Source organism: Tachypleus tridentatus, chromosome 1 (assembly GCF_004210375.1).
Source record: "Tachypleus tridentatus isolate NWPU-2018 chromosome 1, ASM421037v1, whole genome shotgun sequence".
Taxonomy (NCBI): domain Eukaryota; kingdom Metazoa; phylum Arthropoda; class Merostomata; order Xiphosura; family Limulidae; genus Tachypleus; species Tachypleus tridentatus.
Genome location: NC_134825.1, coordinates 155,341,947 through 155,355,894, shown reverse-complemented (window position 1 = coordinate 155,355,894; position 13,948 = coordinate 155,341,947). Strand labels below are relative to the sequence as shown.

Sequence of the window (13,948 nt, the reverse complement as noted above, 5' to 3'; positions counted from 1 at the left end):
CTACAAACTATATTGGATTACAGGTTATGTTAGGCAACAGGTTATATTATACTACAGGTTATGTTAGACTACAGGTTAAGTTGGACTACAGGCTATGTTGGACTACAGGTTACGTTAGACTACAGGTTATGTTATACTACAGGTTACGTTAGACTGCAGGTTACGTTAAACTACAGGTTACGCTAGTCTACAGGTTATGTTATACTACAGGTTATGTTAGACTACAGGCTATGTTAGACTGCAGGTTACGTTAGACTACAGGTTATGTTAGACTGCAGGTTATGTTAGACTGCAGGTTACTTTAGACTGCAGGTTATGTTAGACTACAGGTTACGTTAGTCTACAGGTTATGTTATACTACAGGTTACGGTAGACTGCAGGTTACGTTAAACTACAGGTTACGCTAGTCTACAGGTTATGTTAGGCTACAGGTTATGTTAGACTACAGGCTATGTTAGACTGCAGGTTACGTTAGACTACAGGTTACGTTAGTCTACAGGTTATGTTAGGCTACAGGTTACGTTAGACTACAGGTTACGTTAGACTACAGGTTACGTTAGACTACAGGTTACGTTAGACTACAGGTTACGTTAGACTACACTGCATGATTGAAAAAGGAACCAATAAATTATTTCACGACAATGAGGTATGTTTAATTCTTATGGACAAACATGCGAAAAATGTTATTTTAAGCTACAGTAAGGAAGATTTATAACAGGTGTGTTTATTATCATGTACACAAGTGTAAAACGGTAAAAAAACACATTATTATTTAAATCAACAACTGGTGAGCTTTTTTAACACATCGCTCAGAAGAATAAAGTTTGAAATAATCAGTAGAAAATACATAAAGCTACACATTATTCGCAGACATGTGTGCATAGAGAATCATTAGTAGCAAGTACAATAAAGGCAGAACATAAGTTAACATGGAAATAATTAGGATGCGGAATCATTTATAGACTCAGAGTAAATTAATAATTTGATGAACTACAGTAAACTCATACCTTGATGTTCGATGCGCTTTTTAAAGACGTGCAGAAGCTGAACCAATACTGTCAAGATCGGGCTATGATTTTTCAAACCTAAATATTAGTCGCGAACAGATGAAACAAACACAACAAGTAAGGGTAACTAGTAAAGAGTTTGCCAACAAACGTTGTTCGTAAATTCTAAACAAACCTTGTCTGGTTTTGGTTAACAAATCTTCCTGAAAAATAAGTTTCTAACAATAACAAACAAACGTGATTTTAGATTAAAACCTTAAATGACAAGTAAATAAAATATTAACATTACTAGTAAGGAAAAAGGGAACTTTTGTGCCCTGAATCCAATGATAGTTAATGATCTATAATTTGATTACATAGTAAACAATAAGGAGTAGTTATTCGTTCTGAAATCCTACACAAGTTAAAATTAAACATTAGCGTTTCTTTTAAAAGGTTTGTTTGTTTGTTTTGAATTTCGCGCAAAGCTATACGAGGGCTATCTGCGCTAGCCGCCCCTAATTGAGCAGCGTAAGACTAGAGAGAAGGTAGCTAGTCATCACCACCCATCTCCAACTCTTGGGCTACTCTTTTACCAACGAATAGTGGGATTGACCGTCACACTATAACGCCCTCACGGCTGAAAGGGCGAGGATGTTTGGTGCGACAGGGATTCAAACCCGCGACCCTTGGATTATGAGTCGAACGCCTTAACACGCTTGGCCATGCCGGGCCCCTTTAAAAGGAAAACCTTTTTAAGTCACTTCTTTAAAAATGCAACTGTGCGCGCTCACGTTTGTGAATTTACTAACAAATGGTATAATATGAGAAAAGATACAAGTTTACATAAAAGCCTAGTAATTAAGGTAGGTGACTGGAAGATAATTGTCTGTATTGATCAGGAAGACAAATTTTATTTCTCTCACGAAACAGCATTAATAACAAGTAGGAAAGGAACACTCAGGTGGTAAGTGTATGACAAAAGTTATTCGGTTTTGATTCACAAGTCTTCCTAAAAAATAAGTTTCTTAATGTATAAGGGTGCAGCTTTAAGATGAGAAATAATCCTACGAATTTACAATAATTTAAGGCATGTCACTTTTGTAATACATTTTTTCATAAATTGACGAGATTGGAACATGATTTTTTTTTTCTGTTGTGAACAAATTCCGAACTTTAATTTTCCTAAAACGATTCAACATAAGGTAATTACGCATTCGTCATCAGCCAGTGGCTTATCTTTTCTTTTCAGATGCCATTCAGTAGACTTAGATACAGTCGAGTTACAGATATGTTATACAGAAAAACTTCTGAATCGAACATGTTTCACTTCATCTTGTTTATTTTGAAATGGATCAAAGTATAGTCAATGTTTTTTTTTCTTCTAAATTCGAATTAAATGTGAAGATGAAAACGAAAAGTCCGTTACTCACGTGTTTTATTGCTAGTGCAACGTTCTTTGAAACATTTTCCGGGTTTTGTTGCAGTTTTAGTTTGACTTTTAAGTAACAGGTTCTAGTACCTTATAATGTACTGCTCTCCTGGTCTTCTTATAACGGCTTCTCTGTAACTGGAGATTGTAGACTAACAGGCAATCAGAGAATGGCTGAACGAACAGTTTATAGGATATTGAGCCCACATAATCCTCCCTATTCAGCTTCCAGCTGAGAAGCGATTCATACAACTGATTTTACTAGAACTCAATTCAGTGGCTTTATGTTACAAATTAATTTGCTTGAAAAGGAAAGGTTATTTTCGAATTCGCCGAAGAGTTTCCACGATTTCACTGAATCATTCAAGTAAATTGTTGTAATCTATCTGCCTATTATATTAAATTAATATAATTGCTGTTGATTGCTTTCTTTACTTATCATCATTTTTATTTCCTTGTATAAATACCACATTAACAAACTTATGATAATACTGGAAAAGGTTTTTTTTTACGCAAAATTTTTTGCATGGATATTGAAGTGTCAGTTTAAGTAATTTGAAGGTTATAGTATTAGGAATTGTTGTTACTGTAGGCAGAAATACCAAATAGGCTTAACTGACCACAGGTGGAAAATTAGATCTTCGTAGCAAAAACACTATTTTTCCATGCTTTAGTTGAACTATAAATTATTCACCCAGTAAGATATATCTTATTGTTATAAATGTGCAAGAAACAAACGTACAAATGAAATAAATTTAATTTAGAGTTTAATGGCCCATAATATTGAGAAGTTTTATTTGTATGCATTCTTTTATGAGTTTCAATTTGTATTAGTTACAAAACTTGAGTATCAAAACTAAAACTAAAAGGCCTACAATTATAAATATAAGTTTGCGAGTCTATTTACCTTTCAGTTTGTCTGTGTCATTTTTTCACTGTTTATGTGTTTATTTATATGTGAGTGTGTGTGGTATGTTTATTAATACAAATATGAAAATTTTTGTCTGCCCTTTATTTGTTGACTGGCATATCATTAACTGTCTGGTTGTATTTCATTTTCTAGTCATCCATATCTTTGTTGGTTTGTTTAAACATATTTATATAAATGAGTTATTGGAAATCAAAATTATGAAAAGAGTTAATAAAGTGAGTAGAAGTGTTGACACAATGGGATAGCTCCCCTCTCATTGTTGTATTTTAATATAAAAATGATAGTTTACACTGTGATTGATTGGTTTTCATCCAGCCAATCCGAAAGTGACACACCAGCAAAATATCCATAAAAGTATAGGAAGTCAAATTATTTCCAGCATTAGTGTGTTGAATACAACCAGGACAGAAACGTCACGTGACAAATGTGTAGGAACCGATGTTTTGACAGAGAAAGGCTACTCGATTGAAAAACACAGGTGAATGTTTATGTTTCAGTAGGAAATGTATAGAAACTGAAGACTGGCACGTGAAACTAACTGAAGACTGGCACATGAAACTAACTGAAGACTGGCACGTGAAACTGATAATCGTGGCAGAAACGGACGGGTAGAAAACTCAACATTTTAAAAAGCTTTGTTAGATAGCTGGAAATACGCAAAAGTTGTCTGTACGTGTGATTATGTATATTATCTATTTATCTTCTTTTCCGTATGACTATTAAGTCTCACGAAGAGGTTTATATGACGGTATAATATATATACATATATTCGTTTTCAAAGAAGTTTTTGTCCTCTCACATTTAAAATTCCACAGATGATGTATATTACAAAGCAACAACAATGCTGAGTATTGTAATTTTGTGATGGATTGATAAAATAATTTAGAATTACAATAGCTTTTCTATTTCCTGTTTAAATTCTAAATATCTGTTTTAAATAAAGGATTAAGCCCACCTAAGTCTTATATCAACAAGTTCGAATGAACTATCTCTTAAACCAAAACTCAAAGCGTAGCCTTTTAAAATAAAGCCCAATTTGTACAAGGGTTAAATTTTAATCTTTCATATATGTATGTTACAAATCTGTAATGAAAACCTCCTTGTTGCCATGCATAACAGTGTATAACCTCACCCAGTAAAAGCCATCATTATGATCATGTTTTGTTGAGTCAAAACAACAAGTTAACTCACGAACATAAAAAATACATTAATCAAATTTTATAAACGACCACTATTAACATTAACTTTCTATTAACTAATTAAAAATACGCCTATTTTTCCGAGTTCGTTCGTTTATCTGTGCACCTGTCCTTTTTGTTGTTGTTGTTGTTATGTTTCTCTCTCACTTTTCGAAATTGTTTATGCGTAATATTTTAAGCAATTTAAAACTAGGATAAAAATATTTTTTTGTGTTTAAATAGCAATACAGAGAAAGTGTACGCGTGTTCAAGAATATTCGATAAGCTTTAGGGAAAGGAACGAGAAGGCGCGTTTACGAAACGTTATGATTTAACTGAATACCATTTACACTTCCAAAGATAAGTTCCTGTTTTTCGTGTAGTATTAAATCTAGTTTTCGGCTGTGGCCGGTTGTAGCCTTTAATGACTTAAAGCAAAGCTCTAAATTCGAGAGTCCCTGATTCGCGTCTCGATGCTGAAAAATTGCGCCCTGTACTTTGGGGGCGTTGTTGTGTTATAAAAGTGACGGGCAAATTCAACAATTTGATTCGAATTGCTCGATGGTTGTCAATTTGTGCTGTTGGCTAGATGCTTTCCATCCACTTTGTCAGTTCAAAATTAGAGGTAGCTGACGTAGTTAGTTTTGTTAAACTATCGGAAAGAAACGAGTATTCGATAACAATTAAATTTTATGATAGAGTTACCTCTCGTCAAAAAGTTGCAAGTAAATTTATGAAAGTCTGTTTTTTTTGGTTTTTTTTTACGTTCGAAGGAAAGAGGGCAGCACTATCTTAGGCTTTATAAGCGTGCAAACAATACGACAACGCGCGACTATTAGCCTCGCTTGCACGCGTTGCCTCCAGTGCTGAAAGCTGCTATAATTAAATTATGAATCCATTAGTAAGTCATAAAGTCAAAAAAAAAGAAAGAAAAAAAGAGAACGTTGCTAACTGACGTAGTAAGATAGACTGAAGGTAAAATATAATTCTGTGCATAAACAAAGTCAGATACTAGCAAATATCATGATGAGAAGAAAAAAAACACACCGTTGCTTGAAGTTTTTGTTAGTTTCGTTTTTGTACTTGCGCAAAATGAACTCAACTTGTACAAAGGCAAAATAATTAAATTAGCACAAGGCCAGAAATGACATTGAATTTTGCTCATTAAGGTTTTTGTCTGGAAACCGAGAACAGAGTGGAACAAATTAAATCACACATTCATTTAGGTTATTGAAAGTGCAAACTTTCTTCATTTTGCTAACATTGCAAACAATGACTTAGTGTACAAAAAAAGAAAGTTAAATATTAGTTATAGCGTGCGACTATATTTTAATCTGGCCTATCTCAGCATTTAATTTGTCTAATGGGAAATCTTTTTGTGTCCAATGTGTTCTTTTCTATTGTCACGCTTTTCGTTTTGTGAACTTGATATAACCTAACGTTGTCAGGGAAAATGTCTTCTAAAGTTTAGTAAATAGAAATCTTGCTTATAAATATATATATACTCCAGATTTTACTTGAAACCTCAGAGGAAGTAATTCACAATCCAGAAACATTAATCGTATATTACAGGGTTTTTTTCTTTTCAATAAGCAAATATATATTATATTTTGTTTTTATGGTAAAGCTATTTATTACCTGCTGTTTTCTCTGATTTCTGATTTTGAACTACTGACCACAGAGAAGACAGCAACTCGCGAGTACCCCAACACACACCATCCACGCTAAGAGATTGACAGTCTCTCTAAAAATGTTATGTACCCACAGTTTAAAGTTTAGTATATATTTTACAATTGCGCACAAGTTATTAATCCGTCTAGCCAACTCCAAAATACAGTACTCATTCAGAGGGACGAACCCGCGCCCAGAAGTTTGTTTTTATCTTACAAAAGAATATCTCACACTAAAACTAATATAGACGAATTTATGTAATTTTTATCGTTTTCGTGATACTTTCCCAAATACAAAAAAAATAAAATTTTAACACATGTTACTTTCTGTTCCAGGGTTTTCTTCTGATCTTGGTAGTTATGGTAACAATAATGAAGCCCTTATTGGAGTAAAGAAGAAAAAGAAGAAGCGAAGGCACAGGTATGTATATACTCCTGAACAAAGAGGAACATTGTATGTATATACTCCTGAACAAAGAGGAACATTGTATGTATATACTCCTGAACAAAGAGGAACATTGTATGTATATACTTCTGAACAAAGAGGAACATTGTATGTATATACTCCTGAACAAAGAGGAACATTGTATGTATATACTGCTGGACAAAGAGGAACATTATATGTATATACTCCTGAACAAAGAGGAACATTGTATGTATATACTTCTGAACAAAGAGGAACATTGTATGTATATACTGCTGAACAAAGAGGAACATTGTATGTATATACTCCTGAACAAAGAGGAACATTGTATGTATATACTGCTGGACAAAGAGGAACATTATATGTATATACTCCTGAACAAAGAGGAACATTGTATGTATATACTCCTGAACAAAGAGGAACATTGTATGTATATACTCCTGAACAAAGAGGAACATTGTATGTATATACTGCTGGACAAAGAGGAACATTATATGTATATACTCCTGAACAAAGAGGAACATTGTATGTATATACTCCTGAACAAAGAGGAACATTGTATGTATATACTCCTGAACAAAGAGGCACATTGTATGTATATACTCCTGAACAAAGAGGAACATTGTATGTATATACTCCTGAACAAAGAGGAACATTGTATGTATATACTTCTGAACAAAGAGGAACATTGTATGTATATACTGCTGGACAAAGAGGAACATTGTATGTATATACTCCTGAACAAAGAGGAACATTGTATGTATATACTCCTGAACAAAGAGGAACATTATATGTATATACTCCTGAACAAAGAGGAACATTGTATGTATATACTCCTGAACAAAGAGGAACATTGTATGTATATACTCCTGAACAAAGAGGAACATTGTATGTATATACTCCTGAACAAAGAGGAACATTGTATGTATATACTCCTGAACAAAGAGGAACATTGTATGTATATACTGCTGGACAAAGAGGAACATTGTATGTATATACTCCTGAACAAAGAGGAACATTGTATGTATATACTCCTGAACAAAGAGGAACATTGTATGTATATACTCCTGAACAAAGAGGAACATTGTATGTATATACTCCTGAACAAAGAGGAACATTGTATGTATATACTGCTGGACAAAGAGGAACATTGTATGTATATACTGCTGGACAAAGAGGAACATTGTATGTATATACTGCTGGACAAAGAGGAACATTGTATGTATATACTCCTGAACAAAGAGGAACATTGTATGTATATACTGCTGGACAAAGAGGAACATTGTATGTATATACTGCTGGACAAAGAGGAACATTGTATGTATATACTTCTGAACAAAGAGGAACATTGTATGTATATACTCCTGAACAAAGAGGAACATTGCATGTATATACTCCTGAACAAAGAGGAACATTGTATGTATATACTCCTGAACAAAGAGGAACATTATATGTATATACTCCTGAACAAAGAGGAACATTGTATGTATATACTGCTGGACAAAGAGGAACATTGTATGTATATACTCCTGAACAAAGAGGAACATTATATGTATATACTCCTGAACAAAGAGGAACATTGTATGTATATACTGCTGGACAAAGAGGAACATTGTATGTATATACTGCTGAACAAAGAGGAACATTGTATGTATATACTCCTGAACAAAGAGGAACATTGTATGTATATACTGCTGGACAAAGAGGAACATTGTATGTATATACTGCTGAACAAAGAGGAACATTGTATGTATATACTCCTGAACAAAGAGGAACATTGTATGTATATACTCCTGAACAAAGAGGAACATTGTATGTATATACTCCTGAACAAAGAGGAAGGTTCATACGTACATTTAACAAAGACGAATGTCCAAGTATGTATTTACAACTAAATAACGGAGAAAACACGATAGATACGTGTTGTTGAATAGTGGAGATTATGGTTTTTATTTTCACGTATATTCTCATCACGTGAAATTAACTTATGTATTAGACGTGACCCATGACTGTATCACCAAAAGGAAATTGAGTCACTGTTTAGGTATTTTGTTAAATAGTACTCGATTAGATGAAATATATTACTAATCATATATAGACATTTACATCTCTACCAAAATATCCTACTCTTCCTCTTTAGATAAATAATGGCACATAGCATGTTTTATTAAATATTTTTAACAAGTCATGTGGTTGACAAGTTTTTTAAACAGCAAATTTAAAATAGAAACATGTCAGGGACACTTTACGAGGTAACTTTACTTTCTCCACAAACTGGTGGATTGCAAGCTTCATTTCAGACCATAAAATAACTCAGTGTAAAGTAATAAATATGAGTGAAACTTAAAAGGTGGGCAGATATATTCTAAACATTCAACATTGTATTCCAACACCATACCCGTCTCGTCAATTGCATCCGAAATTACATTGTGGTTTTTTAGTGGAAAGATACGGCCCGGCATAGCCAGGTGGATTAAGGCGTTCGACTCGTAATCCGAGGGTCGCGGGTTCGAATCTCCGTTACACTAAACATGCTCGCCCTTTCAGTCGTGGGAGCGTTATAATGTGACGGTCAATCCCACTATTCGTTGGTAAAAGAGTAACCCAAGAGTTGGCGGGGGGTGGTGATCACTAGCTGCCTTTCCTCTAGTCTTGCACTGCTAAATTAGGGACGTCAACCGCAGATAGCCCATGAGTAGCTTTGCGCGAAATAAAAAAAACCCAAGAACAATAAGGGAAAGATAATATATATAAAAACGAGTTTAGGTAGTAAATTAATATATATAGAAATAATTTATTTTAGTGGAAAGGTGTTATACATAAAAATATGTGTTTGTGGAAAGATAACACAAAATACATAAATCGATGTTTTAATCGAAAGATAATATACATAAAAAATATGTTTCTAGCGGGAACGTTATACACTTAGAAAGAAAGTTATTTAGATGGAAAGTAAGTAAACATTGAAAAAGTTTCTTTCAAATTTTTCTTTCTGAATCACGATATTTTTTAATGTTGTGTATATCATTCCTCCTTCAAGAATCACGATATTTTTAATGTTGTGTATATCATTCCTCCTTCAAGAATCACGATATTTTTAATGTTGTGTATATCATTCCTCCTTCAATAATCACGATATTTTTTATGGTGTGTATATCATTCCTCCTTCAAGAATCACGATATTTTTTATGGTGTGTATATCATTCCTCCTTCAAGAATCACGATATTTTTAATGTTGTGTATATCATTCCTCCTTCAAGAATCACGATATTTTTAATGTTGTGTATATCATTCCTCCTTCAAGAATCACGATATTTTTTATGGTGTGTATATCATTCCTCCTTCAAGAATCACGATATTTTTAATGTTGTGTATATCATTCCTCCTTCAAGAATCACGATATTTTTAATGTTGTGTATATCATTCCTCCTTCAAGAATCACGATATTTTTTATGGTGTGTATATCATTCCTCCTTCAAGAATCACGATATTTTTAATGTTGTGTATATCATTCCTCCTTCAAGAATCACGATATTTTTTAATGTTGTGTATATCATTCCTCCTTCAAGAATCACGATATTTTTTTATGGTGTGTATATCATTCCTCCTTCAAGAATCACGATATTTTTTTATGGTGTGTATATCATTCCTCCTTCAAGAATCACGATATTTTTAATGTTGTGTATATCATTCCTCCTTCAAGAATCACGATATTTTTAATGTTGTGTATATCATTCCTCCTTCAAGAATCACGATATTTTTTATGGTGTGTATATCATTCCTCCTTCAAGAATCACGATATTTTTAATGTTGTGTATATCATTCCTCCTTCAAGAATCACGATATTTTTAATGTTGTGTATATCATTCCTCCTTCAAGAGTCACGATATTTTTTATGGTGTGTATATCATTTCTGCTTTCAGGTTTAACTATTTTTGCATGATGCTAATTATTAATGTCCAAGCATTTCCATCTTGGCGAGATCTTATTTTAGCTTTTGTATTCTATTAGATAGATTGTGTGACAACCTTATGTAGGGTTGAACCTTGTTCTAAGTTTTATAGCCCGTTAATTTATCTGTATGATAATGTTTTCACTCTTTTGTGGCTGTTTTAACTTACGTCTCATGTTATTTGGCTGTTTCAAAAATATTTCGCCCCTCGTGTATTTTATGTAATTATGATACTGTGTTAAATATTGTTATTTTTCTTCTTCGTAAAAAAAAAAAAAAACCCAACAGCTACAGAATTAACTGTTCCACTCTTTTCATCACGGGAAATCGAACCCTGGACTTTAGTGTCGTAAGTCAGTAAACTACAGCTTACTACGTAACCAGAGAAACGTTAAATGACAATGTTCTACTACAGCTGTTTCATCAGAGAAACGTTAAATGACAATGTTCTACTACAGCTGTTTCATCAGAGAAACGTTAAATGACAATGTTCTACTACAGCTGTTTCATCAGAGAAACGTTAAATGACAATGTTCTACTACAGCTGTTTCATCAGAGAAACGTTAAATGACAATGTTATACTACAGCTGTTTCATCAGAGAAACGTTAAATGACAATGTTCTACTACAGCTGTTTCATCAGAGAAACGTTAAATGACAATGTTATACTACAGCTGTTTCATCAGAGAAACGTTAAATGACAATGTTCTACTACAGCTGTTTCATCAGAGAAACGTTAAATGACAATGTTCTACTACAGCTGTTTCATCAGAGAAACGTTAAATGACAATGTTCTACTACAGCTGTTTCATCAGAGAAACGTTAAATGACAATGTTCTACTACAGTTGTCTCACCAAAAAAAATTAAATGACAATATTCCAGGGCCCGGCATGGCCAAGCGTGTTAAGGCGTTCGACTCGTAATCGCGGGTTCGAATCCCGGTCGCACCAAACATTCTCTCCCTTTCAGCCGTGGGGGTGTTATAATGTGACGGTCAATTTCGCTATTCGTTGGTAAAAGAGTAGCCCAAGAGTTGGCGGTGGGTGGTGATGACTGGCTGCCTTCCCTTTAGTCTTACACTGCTAAATTAGGGACGGCTAGCGCAGATAGCCCTCGAGTTGCTTTGCGCGAAATTCAAAAATAAACAATAGACAGTATTCTACAAGTTTTCGATTACTGTAGCTTTAAGTCGTACTTTTCAGTACGTTAATTTATTTCAATTTCTAGCTCGTTTCATTTAAGTCGGTGTTAATGTTATCTGTTTCCTATCAACTATTGACGTCACTCATTATGCGACTCACATTCTCAAAACAAATTTGTTGCGCATATATTTCGTTCTAACAGCAAGAATGCCGAATGCATTGCATTTTTTAATTCTTAACTTGATCTCAAGAGAAGTCCAAGTTGAGAGTAACAGGTCCAAATCAACAACTTCTATAGTTGGAACATTCAAGTTGTGTGTATAATATATTGCATTTCACAATAAGTACTAGCGATTTGTTGCGGAGATCATTACTGTCCCCAAAACTTTGCTATACAAGTTTTTTCTATTTGATAGTTAGTATAGAATGCTGTGTATTTTGGTTCTATGCTATTTGAAAGCCTGACTACGAATATACTTCATTTGGAAAAGCTCTTATATTTTGTTGCTTGTTGAATTTCGGTCAAATCCAATTGCTATGTGTCCCTAATTTTGAACTGATAGACCAGAAGAAATACATCTGTTCAACACTATCCACTACCAACTCGTACTATTATCAAATAGTATTATTTGACTGCCACTCTTGTAACTCTCCTTCCTGAAGCGCAAACCACGGGACTTCGGGTCCAGAGTCAGGACCGTTAACAGCTGAGCCGCTCTTGGCCTATGAGAAATTGCTGTGACGTCGACATGGTACCAAAGTTTGCACCTACGTCACTAGAGTATGCAAATAGTTGAATTTAAGTGTGATTACCCTCTATCCAACACATTTATAACAATAATTACTTGCACTTTATGTCATGAAACGATAGGTTTTGACGTAATGTATTCTGGAGATTAGTACATTTTCAATTAGTTCATAATAATTCGCAGTTCACTTCAAGAAAAGATAGGTTCATATATGACATTATCACTAGGTTTTGCTATTGAAACGTTGTAACTTTCTATCAGCAATCAGTAAGCCCATTGCTATGTCTACATTTAAATAAAGTGAAAGGCAAACCCAGGTTCTTACTGGAACATATTTTACCACTGTTCAAATGAATTAAAAGCGAAGCGAAAGTGATACATTTTTGAGACAGTAAATCAAATTTACTGAAATCGCATTTAGAAATCGTATATATTGATACTAATTAAAGGTAAATATAAGAAAGTATCCAAAGAAATTATTATCAGTTTGGAGTTTCAAAGCCTGTTTATACGTCATGTAAGTTAAAACTATAAACTATATATATATGTATTATTTATTTTAGATAAATGTTACTAATAATATTGAAAAATCTAGAAGTGAACAATAAAGATCTGTATATAATTAAAAAACAACAAAATCTTTAAACAAAAGTATATTGTTGTATTAAATTTGTGATGTATTGACAGAAGAATATGAAATTATTTATTGCTAACACAAAGCTCCACAATTTTGTTCTCACCATGGGAATCGAAAACTGGACTTTAGCGTTATAAGCCTTAAGACTTGCCGCTGAGCCACTGGAAGTAGAAAAGTGAGAAATTCTCTATTAAAGCATAATCTCTTAACGTTTCAAAAGTTAGAACTAATTTAATAAAAGTTTAATGTTTTTGTATAAATATTTAGCTACACAACAGAGTATAATAACCACAATTTGTTCATTGGCAATTGTGTAAAATTATGATTTATAAGTTATAGCATAAAGCATTGTCCCTTGTCGTGCTGAACGTTTTCACGCGACATCCGCGTGCAAGCCTTGAGGACAAAACATTGAATTCATTATCGATTACTGGTGGACAGACAAATTTTTCCATTATCGAGCACATCGAGCAAGTTGAATCAGAACTCGACAAATATTTGCCGAGTTTCACTTTGTTCTCCTTCGTGACAAAAATTACCCCTCTTACAAAGACCCACCTGAATGACGTCATGCTCACGAGCCTCGAGAACGAAGGCCGACTTCACTGGTGTGAACGGTAACGAACTCTTAACAATCGAAATACTATTGTGAATTTTGTAGTATACAAAGACAAAATTATTCTACACTTAGTAGAATACTTGTTGGAATTATTAATCCTGTATTTTCACGATGTATTTAGAAATGGCCGTTCTAAGAATTTTTATACGAACAGTAATTCCAAAATAAATTTATGAAAATTCAATCTACCTACAGCAAATAGTGATATGATGAGTTTCACGTTCGAAT

The 13,948-nt window shown here is 33.6% G+C and overlaps 1 protein-coding gene across 3 annotated transcripts in view; it reads left to right on the top strand.

The window, feature by feature from the left end:
• LOC143228130 (visual system homeobox 2-like) overlaps positions 1–13,948 on the top strand; it is a 72,502-nt gene that overhangs the window by 33,884 nt on the left and 24,670 nt on the right. For all 3 annotated transcript variants that reach the window (XM_076459461.1, XM_076459457.1, XM_076459448.1), the window contains one exon: positions 6,534–6,618. In XM_076459461.1, coding sequence (XP_076315576.1) covers positions 6,534–6,618 — 85 coding nt within the window. The remainder of the gene's footprint in view (positions 1–6,533; positions 6,619–13,948) is intronic.